Raw genomic sequence first — 22,253 nt, 5'->3', positions numbered from 1 at the left:
ACTCATATTACGTGTCAAAATTTACAGGAACTGTCTCCATGTTTCTTCTCTCATTTCTCTTGTCAATTTGCAAACACCATAAAGCCTAGCTATTCCAGTAGAGTCTTCTGTGACTCTTTCAATCAAGAATAATAATTGGCTCATTTGAATATTCTTAAGTTTGTCTATGCTTATCAAATGTCTTACATAGATCGATCTCCATGCTTGGCTTATGTTAATTTTTTAAATAAATTTGAGAGCTAGTGGTTTAGAATACTTGCCCTCTGTGTCTTACCTATATGATTATGACCAAGTAATTCAATACTCAGTAGGTATCAATTTCAGCTCCTATAGAATGGGAAAAATGAAAATCTGATCTAGTTCCCAGAGTAGATGTCAGAATCATTTAATATGTGAAAGCATTATTGAAACTGTAAATGTCTATGTGAGTGTTTATTAATAATTTTATTACTTGGGCAACACAAGCTGCCTCAAATCTCAGTACTTTAATACCACAGATGTAAATATCTTGTTGACATGATATCTTGTTGAATCAGATATTTGGCAGATAGCCTTGCAAGTGATAACTGAGGAACCACATCACTTTGCATTTTGAGACACTGCAATCCTTTAAGGTTTATGGGCAAATTTAGAAGAAGCATCCAACAAATATGCACTAAGATCACATTGGCCAGAACTTATTCACAAGCCACTCCTAACTAGAAGAAAGACTTGGAAATGTATTCAGGCTAGATGCCCAGGAGGTAGAGCAAACGAACTTACCCACAGTGAAAAAAGTTCCCTGATGTAGAATGGTGTCCCATTCCTCAGCATCTCTCAAATATTGTCCCTGTGTAGCACATGGTAAGATCTCAAAACTGTTGAATTAGTCATCATCTCTATATAAATTTCACACTTCAGCCCCAATCCTCATAATTAATTACATATTTGGATGAATCAAATGTCTGAACTTTTCAACATTTTTGTCAAGTTTTAAGTCACATATCATCTTGCCAAGTAGTCTTGGCATTACTTCATGTTCTCTGAATTATTTTTAGCAAAATAATACCTCTCATCAATCTTAATTCTATTCTCTAAATTCTGTCTAAGCATAGTTTTTCTTTATATTAAACTATAAACCATCACACATTTCTTTTCACCTCAGATACTAACAAAACTCTTCCTGGCGTCCTTGAAAGTGTAGCTGCTGCCTCTTAATTGTGCCATCCTATTTCTCCCCGTTTCCAGCCACTTGTAATACTAACAGCAGCAGGGGAAAAAAATCAGTATTCCAATTTTTTCAACCTTCCCAAATCTAATCTTTTTTAAAATTTTTTTATAGTTGTAGATGGACAGCATGCCTTTATTTTATTTGTTTCATTTTTATGTGGTGCTAAGGATTAAACCCAGTGCCTCAAACATGCTAGCAAGTGCTCTGCCACTGAGCTACAGCCTCAGGCCCCCAAATCTGATCTTTGTTTATCATTCTATGCAGGGATAGGTTTTGAGATTCTCTTAGGTAGTACTCGTGTGTGTTCTCAAGATATGGTCTTTATTTCTTAAAGACGACTTTCTTGACCACTTGGTCAAAAATGTAACTCCTTGTGCGGGGATATAGCTCAGTTGGTAGAATGCTTGCCTCACAAGCATAAGGTCCTGGGTTCAATCCCCAGCACCACAAAAAAAGTGCAACTCTTCCACCTCTGACACCATCCCCCCCACATACATCCTCACCTCCTGTTCCTATTCTCTGCTTTTTCTCCTTAGCACTCACCAATACCAATGGAGAGTTTTACAGATTTCTTTTTTTTAATGTGTTTCCTCCCTAAAATGTAAATTTTTGTCCATTTCCATCTACTTTCTTTTTTACATCATGCCTGTGCCCAGGACATGGTAGAAAAAAATAAATATTGGTTGAATTAATTAATCAGTCAATGGTAGTTGTGTGATGTATAATTTCCCTGTTACCAATCCTTGTTCTTTATACATGTGAGAATCTTTGAGCATGGAGAAATGAAGGATACCTTTCTTAGACTGAGTTAATCGACAATATAATCATTCTTGATAATAGGAATTGTGTATTGAGAAAAAGAACAGTGGAGTGAGAGGAAATAGGGAGCAAAGATTCCAAGCTGGATCTATAAGAATAAACTGTTGCCAGAAAACTTTACTATAGTCACGTCCCTGCTCCTCATTAGCTACATGATTTTTTTTTAAGTGCCAGGAATTGGTATTGAACCCAGAGGCATTTAACCACTCAACTACATCCCCAGCCCTTTTTATTTTTTATTTGAGACAGGATCTTACCAAGTTGCTGAAAGCCTCACTTGGTTGCTGAGGCTGACTTTGACCTTGTGATACCCCTGATTCAGTCTCCTGAGCTGCTGGGATTACAAGCTATATGCATGCACCACTGTGCCTAGCATGATTTCATTTTCTTTGATTTCTTTGGTTATCAAAAGACTATGTTGAATGAGTGATATCCAAGATCCCTTCTCCTTCTAAAATTTTCATGATTGAATATCCCAGCACCAACTTCCCGTCTTTCTTGAAGAAAATTGCATCACATTTTGGATTTTCTTGGCATATTTGGCATTTCAGAATTTAGTTGGTTATTACCAAGGCTAGCAGTTGGTTCACAGAGCTGGTTTATGTGGCTAGACAAAAATGCAGCCATATATATAGCTATTTCATTTTGTTTTGGTTTTCTTTTTAAAGAAGCTTTTAGAATTGTTAAATTTTCAAACAAGGAAGGATGAAGCCGGTGGGTGGGGCCTGAAAGGTGAAAGTAGATAGCAATTGTGCAGCTTCACTTCTTGAAAGGGTTTATTTTATGAGCTGGGAAAGGAAGGTGTCACTTCCATTAACACTAGAAAGGGAAGACTTATTAGGAGAATTGGCTCTGAGGTTGTTCTTGAAGGCAGAATGTGTCCTGAAGACAGTGATTCCTCAGAATTGATGGAAGGGATATAGAATCCCCAAGAGACCTAGCAGGGACCCCCAAGAATATTGTGTCCTTAATTTCTTAGTGCTGGGACTGCCTCTCTCATGTGGCTAGGATCTGGGTTAATGGGCAAAGGCAGAAACAAACCTGACTTTGACCCACAGTACAGAATAAGCACTTAGATCCAGAGGCTAACACATACTTCAGTCTCGGACAGTCTTTTGCACATGATAATTTGCTTTTCAACCCTGGTTTGGAAATATTACAGCTAGAAATAGGTCATGATAACAAACATCATGATCACTCTATCGAAAGGCAGAGGCAGCACGTTTTAATAGTGGTTCTCAAACTTGAGCATGTGGCAGAGTTTTCATGGAAACTTGTTAAATATTCATGTTCCTGGGTCATTCTACAGAAAATGGAATTGAGTAGCACCTGCATAGGGACCTCGAATCTGCACTTGTTAATGTACACCTCCAGAGAGTTCTAGTAGCTTCCTACCCTATACCTTGAGAAACCACATCTTGAGCAACACTGGTAGGGTAGAAAGACCATGAGCTTTTGAATGAGTTACCAAAATAAAGATTGCTGCTCGGACATTTATTTGCTGTGTGATCTGGGGCCCCATAATTAACTTCCCTAAGCCTTCATTCTCCTGTTGTAAAAAAATGAGATGAAGTACCCTACTTTATAGGATAGTTTTGAAAATTAGAAATGATACTGAAAGGCACCTAGGATAGGATTAACATATACTAGGCACTCAAAAAATAAAAGGATTTCTGCTATTATTGCCCTAAAGTGATAAGGAGCCTGCTCTGTGCAAGCAGGGTCAGGTGTCACCTTGGAAACAAAGCCCATCCTGACCACTATGTGTGATACTGTGATCTGCTCCTAGTCCCTTACCCTGCTCTTCTTTTTTCTTTTTTCCACATTTAACCTCACATTTTACTTATTTATTATACTTATTAATACCTAATAGAATGCAAATCTTATGAAGGCAGAAATTGTTTTTTGTGAGTGTGTTGTTCACTGACATCCACAGCACCTAGAAACTACTTGACAGAAGATGGTGCTCAGTAATTATTTGTTAAATAAATATTGTAACTTTATGTTGCTAGAAAATAATGTATTTTTGTTATTGTTCTTATTTGGTTTTGGTTCTGTGCCGATACTCCTAAGATTCCTGTCCCCTTAAATCATGACCCTCCATTTCTGCTGTCAACAACTATTTAGAAACATAAAATGATACTTACTGGAAACACTAAATATAAAAAATAAGAATTATTCATTTCTAGAAATGGTCATTGGAACTATCCTAAATAGAAAGCATTCACTGAATAAATCATTGACACACTAATTGTTCTGAAAATTGTTGCTTCAGTACTGATTTTGGGAATCTCAATGCATTATGCTCTTGGAATTAATAAGAACTTCAGAGTAGAGTGGAGAAAACTGTCAGCACATTCTCAGGCTTGATATGACAGGATTCCTACTAGGGCTTTTTTGGAGTGGGGCAAGGAAGAGAAGGCACTCGCCTTGTAAGCTGATGAAAAGTCCGGAGTGCAGTGGAGACGTGGGAAAACTACTGCATTCCCACCCCACTAGTTGTCAGCCCGAGATGAGGACCAGCTCAGGGCATGTGGGAAATTTCATATGAGCACTACTGGGAGCAAGGGTCAGAAGCTGTGATGAGGATTCCAAGCTCAGAAGCCAAGCTTTGCTTTGTGTTCTCTTCATTCTCACATGCAAAGTGCATTTTCTTACAACTTCTTTTGCACGCCAAGTCAAAAGGAGTCAAGCAGTCAGCCAGTTCATCAAACAAGAAACTACCCCTAACAATATATTCAAATAATCATATATGATTTTCATTTCCTTTTTCATATAGGAAAAACAATTCCTGTTTGTGTGCCAGAGGTTGGCCCAATCGTTATGTGCATCATTGCCTTATCTAAATTTGACCATCATTTCATGAAGAGAAAGCCAAGTTTCTCTTGCCCAAGTGATGCAGCAACTAAGTGAATTATTTCTGCATCATGATACCTCCCCACAACAAGAAGAGGCATTTCACGTGGCATCTCAGATGTAGAGTCCATTTGTAGAAAAAAAGAGAAAATGTATTTTAGTCCATCTGAAAATGGGGAGTAAAGGGGACCTTTAACAGCACCCATCTAATTTGATGTTCAGGCCAGCTGATGGTTTTAACAGCTAGTCTATGATCCTGCTGGAGCCTGCTCATTGTGTCCTTGTCTGCAAAGACAGAACACCTATACTATGGGCATCCCACACAAGTGGGAGGGAACAAAAATATTGCCCCTGAGCCTTTTCTATTTCTTTTACCCTGTTGCCATAGAGCAAAGACTGATGATTTTTTCTTCATCTTCCTTTCTTAAGTCATCTTCCACGAGCCCTGGACTCATCCTCTGTATTTGCTCACTAAGGTGCCCCAGTTGCCAAAAAGCTTTGCTTGGCATATATCAGCACTAGAGAAATATTTGTTGAATTTAATGCATCTTGACCCTCTAAATTCACCCAGATCCTTTTAAATTATTAAACCAACTGTCACAACAGAGCCACACAAAAGGTTCAAGGTAGAGCCTGCCCTTGTTTGAGCTTTTGCTCCATAAACAGCCAAAGTGATTTCTTTTAGTGTGTTTGTTAACTTAAAAAATGTCATCGTGATCTCCAGTGATATTTACTTTTGCCGGGGAGTGTTAGAGTTTTAAATGCCAAAGCATCCTTCTTGGTCAAGTGCAAAGTGGTGGATTGGTGTGGAACACCCAGTGGCAAGTACAGTAGGGCTGGGTCCTGGGAACTGCTCTTTGAGAAGCACTTAATGATTTATTATGGTGACGGTATATGGAGAAAACTCATACCATTTTCCCCTCTCAGTGGTTTATGGAATAAACTACCTCAGTTATACCCTAGGCAATCATTCAAGGTTTCATTTTTAATTTGATGGGGTAGATTTTAATTGTGGCAGTTTTATTCCTTCATATGTGCAGTGTTTACATTTTTTTCTCTGAAGCAGGAGAGTACAAAGTTCTTTTGATTTTTGGAATAGCACTATGCTTTGAAGGAACGTATTAAAATCTAAGGAGTTGAGTGTCCAGATAAACACAACCATAAATGGTACACTTAGGAAATATCTAAAATTACTAAATAGTTGACTAAAACCCAATAGAGATTTTTATGTGAAACAATGAATTGTAAGTGAAGAATTACTTTGGGCTGTTTTTTTCCCTTCATTTTAGCATGCAGAATTGCTTGAGTTAAAACATGTTTTTCACTTCTTTACTCCTAAGTTCCCATTTTGCTATATACAAGATGCCTAGAAAAATAAGAGAAAATTTTTGTTTGGTTATTGAGCTAAACTTTTCATTTTGGAAGTTTTTCTGTTGATGGGAACAGTAGACTAAGAACTTAGAAAAATTCTGATGATCCCCAGCCAGAAAAGGAAAATCACTTTCCCACTCTAGAAGTGAATAGAAAAGAGAATGTGCTACAACATGACATTAGTACTATTCATAAGGACACAGAAGCAGCTAGACAAGGGTAATATAAATAGGGTACACTATGCAGACCATAATCATGGGTGATTTAATAGTATTATTTTTTGCCATTCCAACATTATTCCCTCGGTATCCCTTTGGTAGAATACATCATCCTAACTTGGGTTCCAGAAAAGCACAAAATCAAGTGAATAAATGAGCAAGTGCATGAGGGTAATTGATGTGCCAGTATGAGCTACTGGAAAGAAGACTAGGAAGGCAAAGTTGGAGAAGGAAAAAGAGGCATTATTTAGAAAGCATTTGACTGGCAAGGAGGAGAATAATCAATTGCAGGTGTCTCCAGACATGAGGATTTATCATCTTGCATAGCAAGTAGCCCAGGAAGACACAGCTTTAGCAGTTCAATGGCACTTCCCTCTCTCTGCTCCACCATATTTACCTGTAAAGTGGCTGCAGTTACCAGCTTCTCTCACAACCATCATTGAATCAAGTGATGAAGAATGATATTTTATCTCAAACATCTCTTTTCAATATACAGAGAAAAGAGACGTTTCTGGATGCTCCTACAAGGCCCCTCTTGGGATTGGCCAGGATTGGCACACATGATCTTGCTCTAGCTGCAAGGAAGGTTAGCTAAAAAAGAACTACATTAGGAGCTTGTATCAATTCCAGGTCGACAAATCAGAAAATCCTTGTCTTCAGGAAACTTAACCTTTTGATGATGTGGACCAGCAGGAAGACTCAAGGTCTGGCAGAAGAGAAGGAACTAGAAGACAGTATTTCTCAAAACCACTAAGTTGAGGGACTGAGCAGTCATAGGCTGTAATTCTAGAAATTCAGAAGGAGGTTAGGAGCAGACAACTATCAAGAGAAAAATCACATAATTTGTTACCCAACAGAACTGTTAAGCAAAAGAGAAGAGAATGGTTCTTCTCTGTGGCCAGTGGAGACAGAGACAGAAATGGACCACTATTATCTGAGAAAAAGAAATCACAGAACCAATATTGTCCAACTCCATATTAATTGTTTCTATTTTTTTCTTTTCAATGTTGAACTTATTTCTTCTATTTCTAATAAAACGTTTTATTGCTAGTCCATTTATAATCAATAAGGTATTTTCAAATTGATTAGACTTTTTGATTTTCATAACACTTTCATTAAGGAAAATGGGACAGAAGATTTTCAGACGCAGGAACAGAATCATGAAAAAGGTAATTGCTGTGTCCACATTGAAATTAATTTTAATCAGCAGAGCCAAAACTGGACTTAAAGGGCTATAAACTCAGACATATATTTTTTGACAACATCCTAACTCCAAAAATGGTATGCAGAAGTGAATGGTCTGCTTGGTTATTTCTTTCTTACTTATTTAAGCTGCTGTTATTTATCAGTTAATTTATGACTTTTGTTTCTCTATGAATTACTTAAATTAATAGAAGTGAATGCTTATCCAATTGAATTGAACCTGTGGTTTTCAATTTTTATTAAGTGATCTAAAATTAAATTTGTAATTGTAGAGAAAGACTAGAAGAGTCATGGGAAAACAGAACTAAATGCTGTTATATGAACATTAAAAAATCAGTTCCAAGCATCATTTCAAATTCCCTATCTAATTTTCCTACTGGCTACAGTTTTCTGAATCATTCCTTTATTTTAAAAATGTGAAAAAATGCTATTTTATCATATGAATTATTTAAGATTCCTTGAATCATTCTGTAACAAATGGGATAAAAATAAATTAATGAATTATATGCACTGTAGTCAGTTTTGCATAATATATAGGAAAATATTATCAATGCTATAATCATGCATCCACATTTTTAAGCTGTATCTCTTTACTTATTTGTCAATAGTTTCTCCAAGCCAAAATAGTATAATGATTTTTTTTATTTGCATTTGTATCAAGTAAGAGTCACATGTCCTACGTAAAATAAACCGGGTCAAGCCTAGTTGAATGAGTAAGCTCTGAAATGCAGAATAGTCTAACAAAAAATATGGAAAGTTATTTTTAAAATAATAACACTTTCTGTAATATATTCTAATAATGCAAGTTGATAATTTAGATGCACATTCTATTCTCAATTAATTAATATTGTAATGCCTGCAATACTCCAAAGGGCATGCACTCTTGTTTATTTTTCAGTGAGAATGGAATTGTGCTTGGAGCAAAATTTATTTATTATGCATCTAAGCAGGGAAAATTTTAAGTTAAACTAATTGGATGGAAATGTAAGCACTTTCCCTAATTTGCTCATACACATTTCTTTTAACATAGAATTCAGGATATACATTTTGGCTTACAATATTTTTTGCCTTGATGTTCATTTTTAATTATTTTTATTGTTGCATTGTAACTAATCCTGATATGGGATTCATTATGCCATATTCACACATGCATATTATATAATTTGATCAATCTCATTTTCCAGTAACTTCCTTTCTCCCTCACCCCAATCCTCTGTCTCTACTGATCTCCTTTTGATTACTATTATTATTTTAATTATTGTATCATAATTATATGTATAAGCATGGTTCATTGTATTTATTCATACATGAACCTAGCATAATTTGGTAGATTTTACTCCCCACTACTTCCTCATGCCCTGCCCATCTCCTTCCTTCTCTCTTCTTCCTCTACTCAATTGGTCCCCCTTCTATTTTTGTGAGATTCTATTTCTCTCTCTCTCTCTCTCTCTCACACACACACACACACACACACACACACATCAGACAAAATGTTCAACTCTTGATGTTCTCAGTCTGGCATATTTCAATTAACATGACATTGTCTAGTACCATCCATAATGCATTAATTTCATTCTTCTTTAGGGTTGTGTAAAACTCCTTTGTGTATATGTACCACATTTTCTTCATCCACTCATCTGTTCACAGGCACTTAGGCTAGTTATATGACTTGGCTGTTGTGAATTATGCTGCTGTAAACATTGGTGTGCATTAATCATTATGATACACTTATTTTACTCCTCTTGGATATATACCAAGAAGTGGTATAGCTGGGTCATATGGTAATTCCATTCCTCCTTCTGCCTGGAATGATTTTCTCAAAGTCCTTAATCAACTTTAGTTCTCTGCTAACATGTCAGCTTCTCTGCAAACTAACCATCCTATTTAACATTGCACCTCACCCAGAATTTTCCATCACACTATTTGTTTTGTTTTTCTGCACATGATCCAGGCTATGCTTTCCTTGTGTATTTGCTTAATTCCCATCTTTCAGTGTTTATCTCCAGCTTCATGAGGACCAGGATTCTTCTCTGTTTGGTTTATATCCCAGCATCCAGTACCTGGCACTCAATAAGTATTCACCAAATATCTTTGCACTGATTGAAAGGAGCAGAGGTGGAACAAGGGGGCTGGAATGAGAAATGCAGTGGTGCTGAAGAAGAGACTATGTAGGGATGATTGCTAGGACAGAAGATGAAACACACATATTAAGGATAGCAAACATATGAAGGACTTTAACTGTGGTGATGAAAAGCATTTTGAGCAAGTGAATATCTTGATCAGACCATTCTAACAACTGTGTGGAGAGGAGCATTGATGCACATTTCAAGGAAATAGTGCAAAATTTAGCAAGCTGTTATATTAAAGGTCGCATCAAATATGTACATTTATTTTACTCTATAAACACAATAGCTTAAAGAACTTCAGGGCTCATGTAGCTGTAATTAAAAGCAGATGTGTTTTTAGGCATAGCTTGACACAAGACTCAAATGCCATCAAGAAATCTTCTTTTCTGTCCTCCTCCTTCTCCTCTTCTTCTTCTTCTTCCTCCCTCTCCTTCTCTTCCTTTTCCTTATTTCCACCCCCTCCACTTCTTATTATTTGCTCAATTGTCAACATAATCCTAAGGTTCTGTATATCTACAATTCCTGTCTCCTGTCTCCTACAACCCTCGGGGAAATTCTCATAGCTTTACATTGCCTCTAATGGAATCACGTGGCCATTTCTCACCAACCATGGTGGTCTGGGAATGAAATGATTGGTCAACTTTGATTATAGTACATACTTCACTCTTGAGTAAGGGGTGGGGTAGGAAGTGGTTGGTTTTCCTGAGTGAACTTAGGGTATAACTGTTTTAATAAAAGGGAAATGGAGACTTGTAATGGCCAACATATGACCACTACAAAGGGGTAATGAAGACTTGAACTTGGGTCATAGCAGATGGAATACAACTCTGAGAGTTTGAGCTTATGTGACTAGGGTTTGGCAGTGCCATTAATGAAGATTTGGGATGAAGTAGGAGGAACAGATTTATGAGAGAAGGAAAGCATTTTCTTGCTTTCTCATCCCTGTTTTTATTAATAAAATTGTTTCCAGCTTCTTAGAGCTCAAGAACAATTGAGTTCTGCAAGAGGCAGGAGGAAAATTCTTCTACCAACCACTTATTCTCAGAAGACTTGTCCCTGTGGTTTTAAAAATTCTTCTCTCTGAGTCTGCATGTGAGAGAATCAGACTGAAAATTGTTTTTTTCTCAATAATTTGCACTTTCTCTGGTTGGGCTAACAGCATATATAGAGTAGAAGACCATTGGTCAGAAATGGATTTAGTCTTCTCTTATAGAACATTTCCACATGGATGACTTAAGGCCATCTTTGGTTGCACTGTGGATTAGACTTAGAGAAACAAGTGATGCCAATCCATAAAATTCTAGTGGATTTCTATGAAATTATGAAGCTAGAAATGGCTAAATCTTGAGGAAACAGGGTGCAAGAAAGGAGAGAAGGCAGGCAGTAAGTGACAGTGCAGTCATAGTGCTAGTATTTTTTTTTCCTTTTTTTTGGGTGATTATCATTGACCAGATAGTGTTCTAAATTATTGACACAAAATTAGTAATTTAATCACTACAGCTCCAGTTTGTGGTGAGTACTATTGTTATTTCCATTTTATAGATGAGAAAACCAAGAGTCAGAAAGATCCTTATTAATGTATGTTATGGAAGGTCCCTCAGCTAATAAGTGATAAAGCTAGAATTCAAGCAATCTGGCTCAAGGGCCTGCCCTCTTAATAAAAGGATCATATGTTCCAGAATTGCCCAAGACAGTCTAAATTTATGCCTGTAGCTTTGGCATCATTTAAAATATGAACTCTAGAGTGTCCCCATTTACACAATAAATTATGAACACCATTCTTCTTAACCATGATGTTTTGCTTACTCAAAGCCAAGAAAATCTAATCTGAGCAACAGAGGCAACCAAATGACTAGGTTGTATCTCCAGGTATATGAGTGTGACATTTTTTATCAAATATGATTATTTGATAACCATTTCGTTTGTTCTTAGAATTAAACTTGCTGTATGGGTTGGTGTAAGTTTAATTTTAACTAGTAAATCACTTTGCTTTCTTAGACTTTTAAGGCACTGTTTTATGATATCATAAAATTGCCAATGACTATGTTTTGCCCCATTCTGGAATGATTTTATTTATGCCTCAACACTTGGCTTCTTCAGGTTCCCCCAGATCTGCAGAATGAAGTACTGATCAGCCTGTTAGAGACGGATCCTGATGTCGTGGACTATTTACTCAGAAGGAAGGCTTCCCAATCATCGTGAGTATGCCAGTTTTCCATTTTCTAAAGCCACGTTGGGGATTTCTATTTCCATTTCTAAAGAATTAGAAACATTTACATAACTTCATGCAGGGTGACCGAAGTGGAATTTTGGCAGCTTTCTGGCAACTCTGTTCACTCCACCTAACCAGAAAATGCTTCAATCTTACCAATCCACTTATTGAATTAGAAACCACTTTACAAGACTTTTCTATTTCATTTTCAGCTTTCTGTAGCCCCTTGAGATCCTTTCAACTGTGTTTACTGGGAAAAAAGAACACTAAATCACTGGCAAAGAGCTCAGAGGACTATGATGCACATCAGTGATTCTTCTTTTAGAATCTTGATAACTGTGCTCAGGAGCCCAAAAGGCCATGCCTAGAGATGTCTTGAACAGTTTTATCAGTGAAAGCAATTCATTTGAAATTAGAGGTGTGCTCTTTCTTGACTTTCCTATCCTTTATAACTTGTATTCTTCTTAAATATTTTTTTCTTTTTTTATGTGGTACTGGGGATTGAACGCAGAACCTCATGCATGCTAGGCAAGTGCTATACCACTGAGCTACATCTCCAGCACCTAGCTTGTATACTTTTGATGCAAATGTACCCTGGTCTTCACATTCACCTAAGTTTGCAGTGAGGAATATGAAACTATGCTGTAGGATATGGTTTGCTACTATTCTTCCCTAAAGGAACACTGTATTTTTGCATTAGTAAGATTTTATGGCTAATTCCAATGATGTCTACAGAGGCACAGTGTGTGGAGGTGCTAAGCAGTTGGAAAAGCCAGTTAAAGGGTTAATATGGCATCACTAACCAGGAGCAATATTATCACCATGACACCCAACTTTAAATTTATGACATGAAAAGTTGTTACTGTTCTCTTATGAAAGTATCATTTATTTTATGCTTTTTATCTGCTCAGTTTTAATAATTCTAAGACACATTTTATGCATGGTTTATCATCTTCAAAGATGAGATCAATCTTATTATCAATGGAATATCTTAATTTATAGCATTTTTTCTTTTTTAATCATATGCATTTTTTTCTTTCTTAATGATGTATAAAACAGTGCTATATCTTATTTGGTTGAGTCTTAGAAACAATGACACAGGTTAAATTACACTGTATAGTGATGTTGAATTTGATTAATTTTCTTTTTGGATGATTTCAGATATTAATAAAATTATATTATTTTTAAATACATTTAGTGAAAGAGAAATCTGCATTTTTCAATCCTCTTCTTTCCCATGTCATTACATGAATAGTCCTGCTGAATTCAGCTTCATTCCATTTTCAGCAGAGCTAGGAAGGTCTTATAATTGGATCACACTTTCAAATGCACTTTTTAAAAATCCACGTCTGTTCCAGTCATTATCAGGCCAAATTCTGTTCCATTAAGACATTCTATATGGATTCAATCCTCAAGAGCCATGAACAAATAAAAATATATTCAAACTATAAATGGGCTAAATGGGCTAGCATTTTATGGTCTTGCTTTTCATTTTAGAGAATTGAGGTCACACTTATATTTTTCCTAGATTTCTAACTATCATCAAAGTGTTAAACTCTGATCTAAAGTAACAAATGACTTTTCTTCCCAACAACACACGTACCACCAAAATTTTAGTGAATTCACTTAGTTTTCTCCCCTGTACAAGAAAACAGACATGGCAGTATTTCTTTTGTGAATCCCTCATTAAGCTACATTTATTTGAAATTTTGTTGGTATCCTATGGAAAAGCTAGAAAATATACTCCTGAGAAACCACAGAGTTTTGACTGACTGATTTTCTGCTTTTGTGTGGCATTATTAGATACAGTTTTTACTTTCAAGAGCCACTGATGGGAATTATTTTTCTGTGCTTTTCAAATACACTTTTTGCACATAAATGCCAAGGTAAAAAGTGAAACTGTCTTTGTGTACTCTTAGGAAAAGGAAGAAGCACACATATACACATGCATGCCAAGCTTTGTAATTCTCCAGTCTCTTTTGTTCCCTATCCCTCTTAAGAGTAAGAAATAGAATCAAAAGATCTACGTAAACTGACCACAGACCATGATCTTAGGTGAGTGTCATGGCTTCAGGAATATAGAGATGAGCCCCTCGGAGCTCTGTGGATGTCAAGGACAAGTGTTATCAGAGAACAGAAAACAGCTGGCAAGACTTATTTAGCAGGAGAGAGAAGAGATTGGGTTTTCTTTGTTTGTTTGTTTTCCTCTAGGAACAGGCCAAAGAATGGCCCAGATGGCCAACTGTGATGTCATGAAGTAAAAATGCATAGATTAATGAAAGAGCATTTATTGTTATTGCCTTTTGAAGCCTGAAAGTCCTACCCATCAAACTATAAGTGATCTCCTAGCACCTTAGACCCATGCTTCCCAAACTTTGCATATGGAGCAGCAGAAGATCTTGGTAACATGTTCTTTCTGAATCAGTAAAAGTGGGGAAGAGGTCTTTGAATCTATATTTCTTTTTTTAAATTTTTTGTAGTTGTAGATGGGCAGCATGCCTTTATTTATTTTTGTATGTGGTGCTAAGGATTGAACCCAGTGCCTTACACATGCTAGGCAAGTGCTCTGCCACTGAGCCACAGCCTCAGCCCCTGAATCTATATTTCTAACAAGCTCCCAAGTGATACTGATGTTGCTGGTCCATGATCCACATTGTGAATAGGGAAAGCTTAAAATACCAAGGCATTTTCTTGCCTTTAAGAGCTTTGACATTTGTTGAAGAGGGCCTACAAGTACAAAAATAATAGGAAGCATGTTATGCAGTATGTCACAGAGTGAAAGGTAATAGGTGTTACATTAGTGGCTCAGGTTTACCTGCCCTTTTGAATCACCTGGGAAGCTTAAAAAACTTCTATGACAACCCCTGCCCCCAGAGATGCTGATTCATTTTTTCTGGGTTACAATCTGAAATGGGGATTTCTTAAAGCTTCTCACATGGATCTAATGAGCAGCAAAGGCTTAGAACATCAGGCTCAGATCCACCAAGTTGGATACTATGCATTTACAATTACAAGAGGATTTTGAGGTGGGTGATTTTTGACCTTCAAAAGGTCAAAAAGGGAAATGATGTTCTAGATCATAAATCAACTTGAAGCTTGGAGAAGAGAAAGAGGTGTGACTTGAAGATTTCATGGATAGCTTCTGAAAAGAAGAGGATTTGAAGTTGACTTGGAAGATGAAGGAGGATATAATCAGACTTAGATGTTTGGGGAGCTAAACCCAGGGCCTGCCCAGAATAGTGAACCATTTGATTGTCTGGAGACCTGATAGAGAACCTAGGCAGAAGCTTTTAAATAGTAGGCTGGTGGGTGGCACTTAAGTTAGGAGGTAATGGTGAAGAAGAGTTACAGTGACAATAGACTACCATAATCATTGATTACAGTGATAGTTAATTACAGCACCCAAACTGACAGATGGTGCTGGCTCCATTGGCATGTCATTTATCCATCAATAACACATGTTTGTTTGTGTAGTTTAACACACTGGTTACAAAGCTCCAGGTTTAGAGCCAGATTTCCCAAGTTCAAATTCCAGCTCCACTTCTATTAGCTGTATGATCTTGAGTAAATTAATTGATGGAGTCTCAGTTTTCTCATCTGTAAACTGTAGATTAAAAAGTAGCACCAAAATAGTATCTCTAATGCTCTTAAAATAGTATCTGGTTTATAATAAATGCTAAAAAAATATTAACAATATGCTCACGTTGCTTTGAGCTTCAACCTTTGGGTCATTTACAAGTACTTAGCAGGGATGGGGATCACTAGATTCTACCTTGGTGTGCATTACATAACAACCTACCAGGTAATATGGCCCAAGGGAGAACTCATCCACTTTAAGCTGTGGCATTGTGTCTAAAAGAAAATCCCTCATTCACTTCAGACCCTTTGATTTTTCCCCCTGAAGTTTCTGTACTTTGCCCACTTCCCATTCACATACTTAAATAAAGCTTTAGATTCCTGTGAGGCCAAGTGGAAACTGTACAAAATTTAATTTGGAGGGGGAAAAACACATTTTCAAAAGAGTGTAAAACCAAGAACGAGAAAATATTTATTATTATTTTTGTTTTGAAAGAGCAAACATTTAGTGATATTTGGGAACTTAATGTTTTTGTTTTGATTTTGGTTTTTCCCTTTCTTTAAGCAACATGAGAATTGGGAGTGAAAGGAGAATTCATCATTTTTTCTTATGTTTGTATACTTAAATTTTTGGCTTCATTCAAAATGGGATGCCAAAAGGAGATTAGAGGAGAGTTTTATTACTAAAGATGCAAGACTTACAGTTTTTTCAATTGCTTGTCTGGCATATTTATTAGAATTATATGCTCTTTTCTTCAAATGTACTTAAAATAATTCCTCCCCTTTGATTTATGAATGTAATTAAAAAGGGAGGGGGGATATAAAGTTAATCAAAGAGTACAAGGTAGTGTGAATAGGGATATTTGCTACAGAACAAAGGTATTATAGCAGGGCTGAGACTGGGCAGGGGCAAAGGAGGCATGTGCCTAGGCACAAATTTAAGAATGTGCCTCCAAACAGTCATAAACACTAATTATATTGTAATGCAATATTTACCAAATCAAAGGGATCCCCCAAATCAATAATGAATAAAATATCAACATTTTTTTAAAAAGACCAGTGCACTGCTTAGCCATACTAGAGCCTGAAGGTAAAACAAGTCCCTTGACTTAAATGGAAGGAACTCATCAATCACATGAAAGCCTTCACCTATCTCACTTTTTTTAGCCAAGAGCATTAATGTGTTTGACAGTTTCTCCTGACCAAGTGATGATCTTAAAAAATGTTTAATTATGTTAAATTGAAAGAAAATCATAATGAAATTCTGTTTTGGTTTAAATAAAGTACTTAAGCTGACCATATGTTGTAAGTTCAAATGTACTTAATTTTAATTTTTAAGTATTTTTGACTTTTTTAATGATCTAGGGAGAAAAATTAACCCGACATAGACTTTTGTAGATAGAATGCACAGTTCTCTTTTTGCCTGAAGCACTGCAGACCCTTGAAATTCTATATAAGGGATATTTCACAGAACTAAGCATGGTTAATGTGAAAAGTCTACATAATTCAGAGCTCAGGAGAGCTCAGCAGAGCTCAGATAATCTGTGACGTGGTAACCATTTCCAACAACAGTTCTCATAATTTTTAAATGCAGGCTTGAGAAAAATGTGTAAGGAAAACTTGCTTTTATTCCATCAAACTGCATAGATGCCTCAGAAATATAATATTCATTCAGTAAAACTAAGTAGAACATCTTCCCCAAGAATAAGAACAAAAGAAAACAAATTTAACTACATTTGAAGAGAAGGTAAATACGAATTGAACCAAACCTATAGGTATATATATTTAAATTTCATTATGTCTAATCCTGTTAATTGCCTTCACGATGTTTAATTGAAATTGAAAAAAAAAATAGTAAAACTGGTATCCTGTGAATCAGAACCATGGATATACTTGTCTTAAAAGATAATATTGTAGGACTGAAAAATTGAATGATAAGCCTTCCTTCTTCATTCTGCAGAACTGTTGAACTTTCTTATAATTTAAAGATATCACATTTAGCTTATCAGATAAATATCATGTTGACAATTCATTTTAATATTTTGGATTGTCTTTAAACATGCATCCATAAATCCATGGAGTATTCCTCTGTTCCTTTACTATGATTTGTCAGATTTCAGAGAAGTCTTACTTTATCTATAGCATAACAGAAAAAAAAAATACTATTGACTGATAGTATCTGGTGGCTTCAATTGTCATTTCATTCTAGTTCCCTGGAAATTATGAAGCATTAAGCCCCCTCCAACACATACATACTTCATTTATGAAAGCCTTTTCAGCCAGTTTTAGGAAAAGATCACATGTATTATGGGATTCCATAATTTAAAATTTCAAAATGCATAAGTGTGCCTTCTATGGAAAGACAATCATCCAGTGTGGAGAAGAATTGATCACATCCTCCCTTCTTTCTAACATCTTTACTGGTGATTCACAGTTCTTTTTTAAATTTATAAAATATAACTTTGGAGATGTTTTATGGGCCACATTGTAAATAAAATGAATAGATACAGTATGGTTTTATCTTCATCTGTTAAAAATGCTCCATACATGCTATTAGGAGGGAATTAATTAGAAGTAAAAATGAGGAGAGAAATGTCATCAAATGTCCAGGCTGCTTGCTTCATCACACAGTGGGAAGGTTAGAGCCATATCAGCTCCTCTTTGGAGTAGGGTATTTTTTTTCCCTAGGATTCTCCATAAGGCAGGCTTTGTAGACCTGAGCATGATTAATATGAAAATCCTCCATAATGCCCATAATTCCAGAGTTGCTATGTCAGTGGATTCCTTTCCTAGTATAATTAATAGTGTCTATGATGATTACGAGCTTTGAGTTCCAACAGACTTAAGTTTATCAGTTGATTAACTGAGCCAAGGATGAAGACAACACATATTTGAAATCTTCAGGAGTGTTTCTCACTGAGACAGCTCAGCAAGGGGCTGGGCTGGCCACATCCGGTAATTGAACCGGAGTTTTCCATTTATCCACAGAACAAGTTCTGTGCTTCCGGCTACAGTGCAGGCCTGCTCACAGTACCCTGCCAGCGTGCTTACCCCTTGACCTGGAGGGACCAGCTGAGGGTGAGAACATGATTCGCTCTCCATGCCCATCCCATGCTTGTTTGGTTAGCTGAGATTGGCCATGCATGCTATGGATGGTCCTGGGGTTTGGGGATCTAATGGGAAAACCCTCCATGCATGGAGGAAAACCTAGGTTGACTAGAAACCCATCCATCCAACAGTCTCTACCACAATCTATTGTGCCCTGAGACTGGAAAGATAAGTCACTAGGTACTTATAAGCCAAAACTCATGTCAACTGGCAACTCTTCTGCCCAGCATTCTAGTAAATTCCAAGACATAGAAAGAGAGGCTACTACATGCTTTAGATAACTCTTCATCTAGTGAATCACTGATCTGGGTAAATATTTTCTGTAAATAAGTAAATGAATATTTTAATGCCTTCACTTAGGATCCTGAACTCAAAACTGTCTTCTTAGAGCTGGATTTTTTCCAGAGGTAAATGCAAGAGAGGATCACTGTTGCTTCTTGTCTCATTCTTTCAGAGATAACCAAAGGGATCATTTTTGTTTTGTTTTGCTTGTTTGTTTTATTTGACAATTCTTTGACAGGGTTCCTAGGCAATTTCACTGCCAATTTTTGACCTATGCTGAGAAAATAAAATGATAGGAAAATATTTTAAAAGGCCATTAACTTTAAGCATAAAATAGAGCATCTTACTGATTTGCAATATTGTTGAATGCTATTTAGCAAATAAACATTAGAAGGGTCCCAACCCCTAATGCCTCTGTTGCTAGAAAGAAATGTTTTTGTCAACTTCCTTATTATTTTACTAATATACAGACTGAGATAATGAACAAAGAGAGCTGTTAATAGTAGTTCAGTCCAATACCTGAAACATGATGGACTCTGTACAAACTTGTACCATAGACCAACAGGTTATTTCACATGAGTATATTTCTAATTCTGATTGCCAGGCACTCATACTGTATTCCCTCCCATGGCTGAGATAAATTGGGAAGGCCTGGCTGCAAAAGAAGGCATCATTGCTCACAGGATGGCCCTCTCTGCCTGTCCCTGACTGTGACCCAAGTCATTCTGAGGAGGTTCAAGACCCATGTCTACTATTGAACAACTCATCCACCTCTATCTCTAGGAATCATCCCCAGGCAACTCCCTCAATTTCTCCCCTGATTGGAGCCCCACCTGTTCTCACTTTAGTGGCTTGACTGATGAGACTTATGTCAGGTGGGCCTCTCCTGCCTCCCTCACCTCAACATGTTCTGATCTGCAACCAGACTACATTTTGTTGTCTGAATCCTGCTTATGGCAGGATAGAGGAAGTCCAAGAGTTCAGCTGGGATAGGCACACCTGCTCTCTTTCCCCCTTCTGGAGTACCAGTCACCCCAAGATGAGGACCATCATATTCACTCCCAGTCTAACCAGTGCTACAGTTTGGGCCACCATTTGTGGTTTTCTTCCTGCTTCAGCTCTCAACAGACCCTTGGCCCACTGTCACACTTATAGATTGAGAGAGGGGGAAAAGGTTTGATTATTAGAGGTTCCCAAACATCTTCATGCATCAGAATCATCTATTGGGCTTCTGCTGGCCCCACCCCAGAAGTCCCCTTTTAATAGGCAGAGCTGGCTTCCCTACACTCAGAAGAAACTCACATGATCTGTTATTACCATCTTGAAATTCCTTGATTTAAAAAAAAAAAATTTTAGCATGGTACCCCACATGCTCATTTTGCACTGGCCTCCACAAATGATGTAGCTGCTCCTGTCCAGAATAGAGCTTGAAAATTTATATTTCCAACAAGTTCCCGAGTGAAGCAGATGCTACTGCTATAGGGAGCACACTTTCTTATTTCACAAACGGTAAATGAGATTTTGCAAAGCCAACCCAAAGAAAAGAGGAAACAGACAGTGGCCCTCTTCCTCTTGCCTTTTCCTCTCTACTTAATTAGATCCAATAAGAGTTATGAAAATGGAGGAAAATTGGTATAGGAATTTTGGTTAATTTTATTATTGCTATTGTCATTGTTGTTTTACTTTCACCAAACTAAATGCTCTTATGAGGCATACTGCTTTTTCTGTTCCCTCCCCACAACAACTAATGTAGGTATGATTTCCCTGTGTGTACATTAGTCCAAAAACAATTTTCAGAGACAGCTTTAAAAAGCATATAAAGTGCAGCAAGGTCATAGTAGGTAACTTGAGGGAATGGGGGAAGGAAAACAATAGAAAAAGTGATAAAAAGAAGCTGCAATGCAAGAGACAAAAAGGCACTCCCCAAGCTTTGATACATCAACTCAAATGGAGCTCCATTTCCTCTGAGCTTTTAGTATTCATTTCAAACAGAAATACATTACTTATTATATGACTCATGCTTCCATAATATAAAAATAACCTACTCACTCAGTAGAAACCCAAATGTCCCTAGTACCAAGACTTAAGAGAAATTTGTTTCATGAGGCATCTTTCTTTCTATACATAACCCCTAGTTCCATCTGCAATTTATAACATTTTGTGGAACATATTATCTTCTATATATTGAGTAAGACAGATGAGAAAGACATGAGATAGAATTATTGTGGTCTCTGTGAGCTAAAATACAATCTTTTAAAAACTTTTCTCCCAATATGAGGAGGCAAAAACAAAACAAAACATCTATAGCCCTGATAGTTGTTTTGGTTTGGGCTCATGAATCGACTTAACTCTCTTTAAAACATCTCATAAAATAAGGCTTTACGTAGCTACTATTATTGATATAAAATCATGACTTATTCTTACTAAGTAGACAAAAGATATTTCCATTAATGACTGGGAATATGTCAATGGAAGTAGCCCAATAATATGATTTATAGCCCTGTTCAGAACATTGAACCCTGATTTTGAACTGGGTTCTGTGTTAGTTCAACTTATTAGATTTTTCTAATTTTCATAATAACCTTTCCTCAGTCAGAGCCATACCCCATGACAACAGACAAGTGTCCAATTAGTTTTAGTTTGTGTTCCTTTGGCTAGAATTAAAGAGATTTTTCCCTTTAATTAGCTATGGTGGTTAAATAGTGTTCCCCCTACTTTCCAGCAGAAATAGTTAAGTTCCTTTGATTTTTTTTTCTTCAAATTCATTGGAGGCCTGAAGGTCTGGAAAATCATCCTCATGGCTGTCCTCTGGCTCCTGCCCATAAGATTGTCTGATATCAGTTCAAAGAGGAAGCAAGGAAAGGACTTATTTATTCCATGTGGGTAGAAAATGTCCTTAGCAAAACTGCTCAAACCCTAACCACCTCAGTGACAGGCAGCTGGCATGGCACATCAGGAATGCTGGGATGGTTTCTCCCTGGGTACTAACCCTTGGTGGAAACCTGAAATGAAGCTAGCTTCTTGGTCCCCATGAGGGCACTGCTTCCATTTTGCATGCACAAAACCATTTGGTTAGGAAGGGATTGCTCAGGCGTATGTTTACCTTCTTTAAAACCACAAAGATTTGTTTTGAAAATTTCAACTAAAGGAAAGCAAAGACTGGAAAAAGGAAGCAAAGTGAGGGTGGGGGTGCAGAAGCAGATTCTGAAACTTTAATCAACCTGTGATCATTTCCCTTTAAGATTTTGTCAGGGCCACTGTTTTGAGGAAGG

The 22,253-nt window shown here is 36.9% G+C and overlaps 1 protein-coding gene across 2 annotated transcripts in view; it reads left to right on the top strand.

The window, feature by feature from the left end:
- Arhgap6 (Rho GTPase activating protein 6) overlaps positions 1-22,253 on the top strand; it is a 457,476-nt gene that overhangs the window by 429,760 nt on the left and 5,463 nt on the right. For both annotated transcript variants that reach the window (XM_027946510.2, XM_071606523.1), the window contains exon 10: positions 11,904-12,001. In XM_027946510.2, coding sequence (XP_027802311.2) covers positions 11,904-12,001 — 98 coding nt within the window. The remainder of the gene's footprint in view (positions 1-11,903; positions 12,002-22,253) is intronic.

This window comes from Marmota flaviventris, chromosome X, assembly GCF_047511675.1.
Source record: "Marmota flaviventris isolate mMarFla1 chromosome X, mMarFla1.hap1, whole genome shotgun sequence".
Classification (NCBI taxonomy): domain Eukaryota; kingdom Metazoa; phylum Chordata; class Mammalia; order Rodentia; family Sciuridae; genus Marmota; species Marmota flaviventris.
Note: the sequence above shows the minus strand (reverse complement) of the source record. Positions and strands in the feature narration are given on the sequence as shown.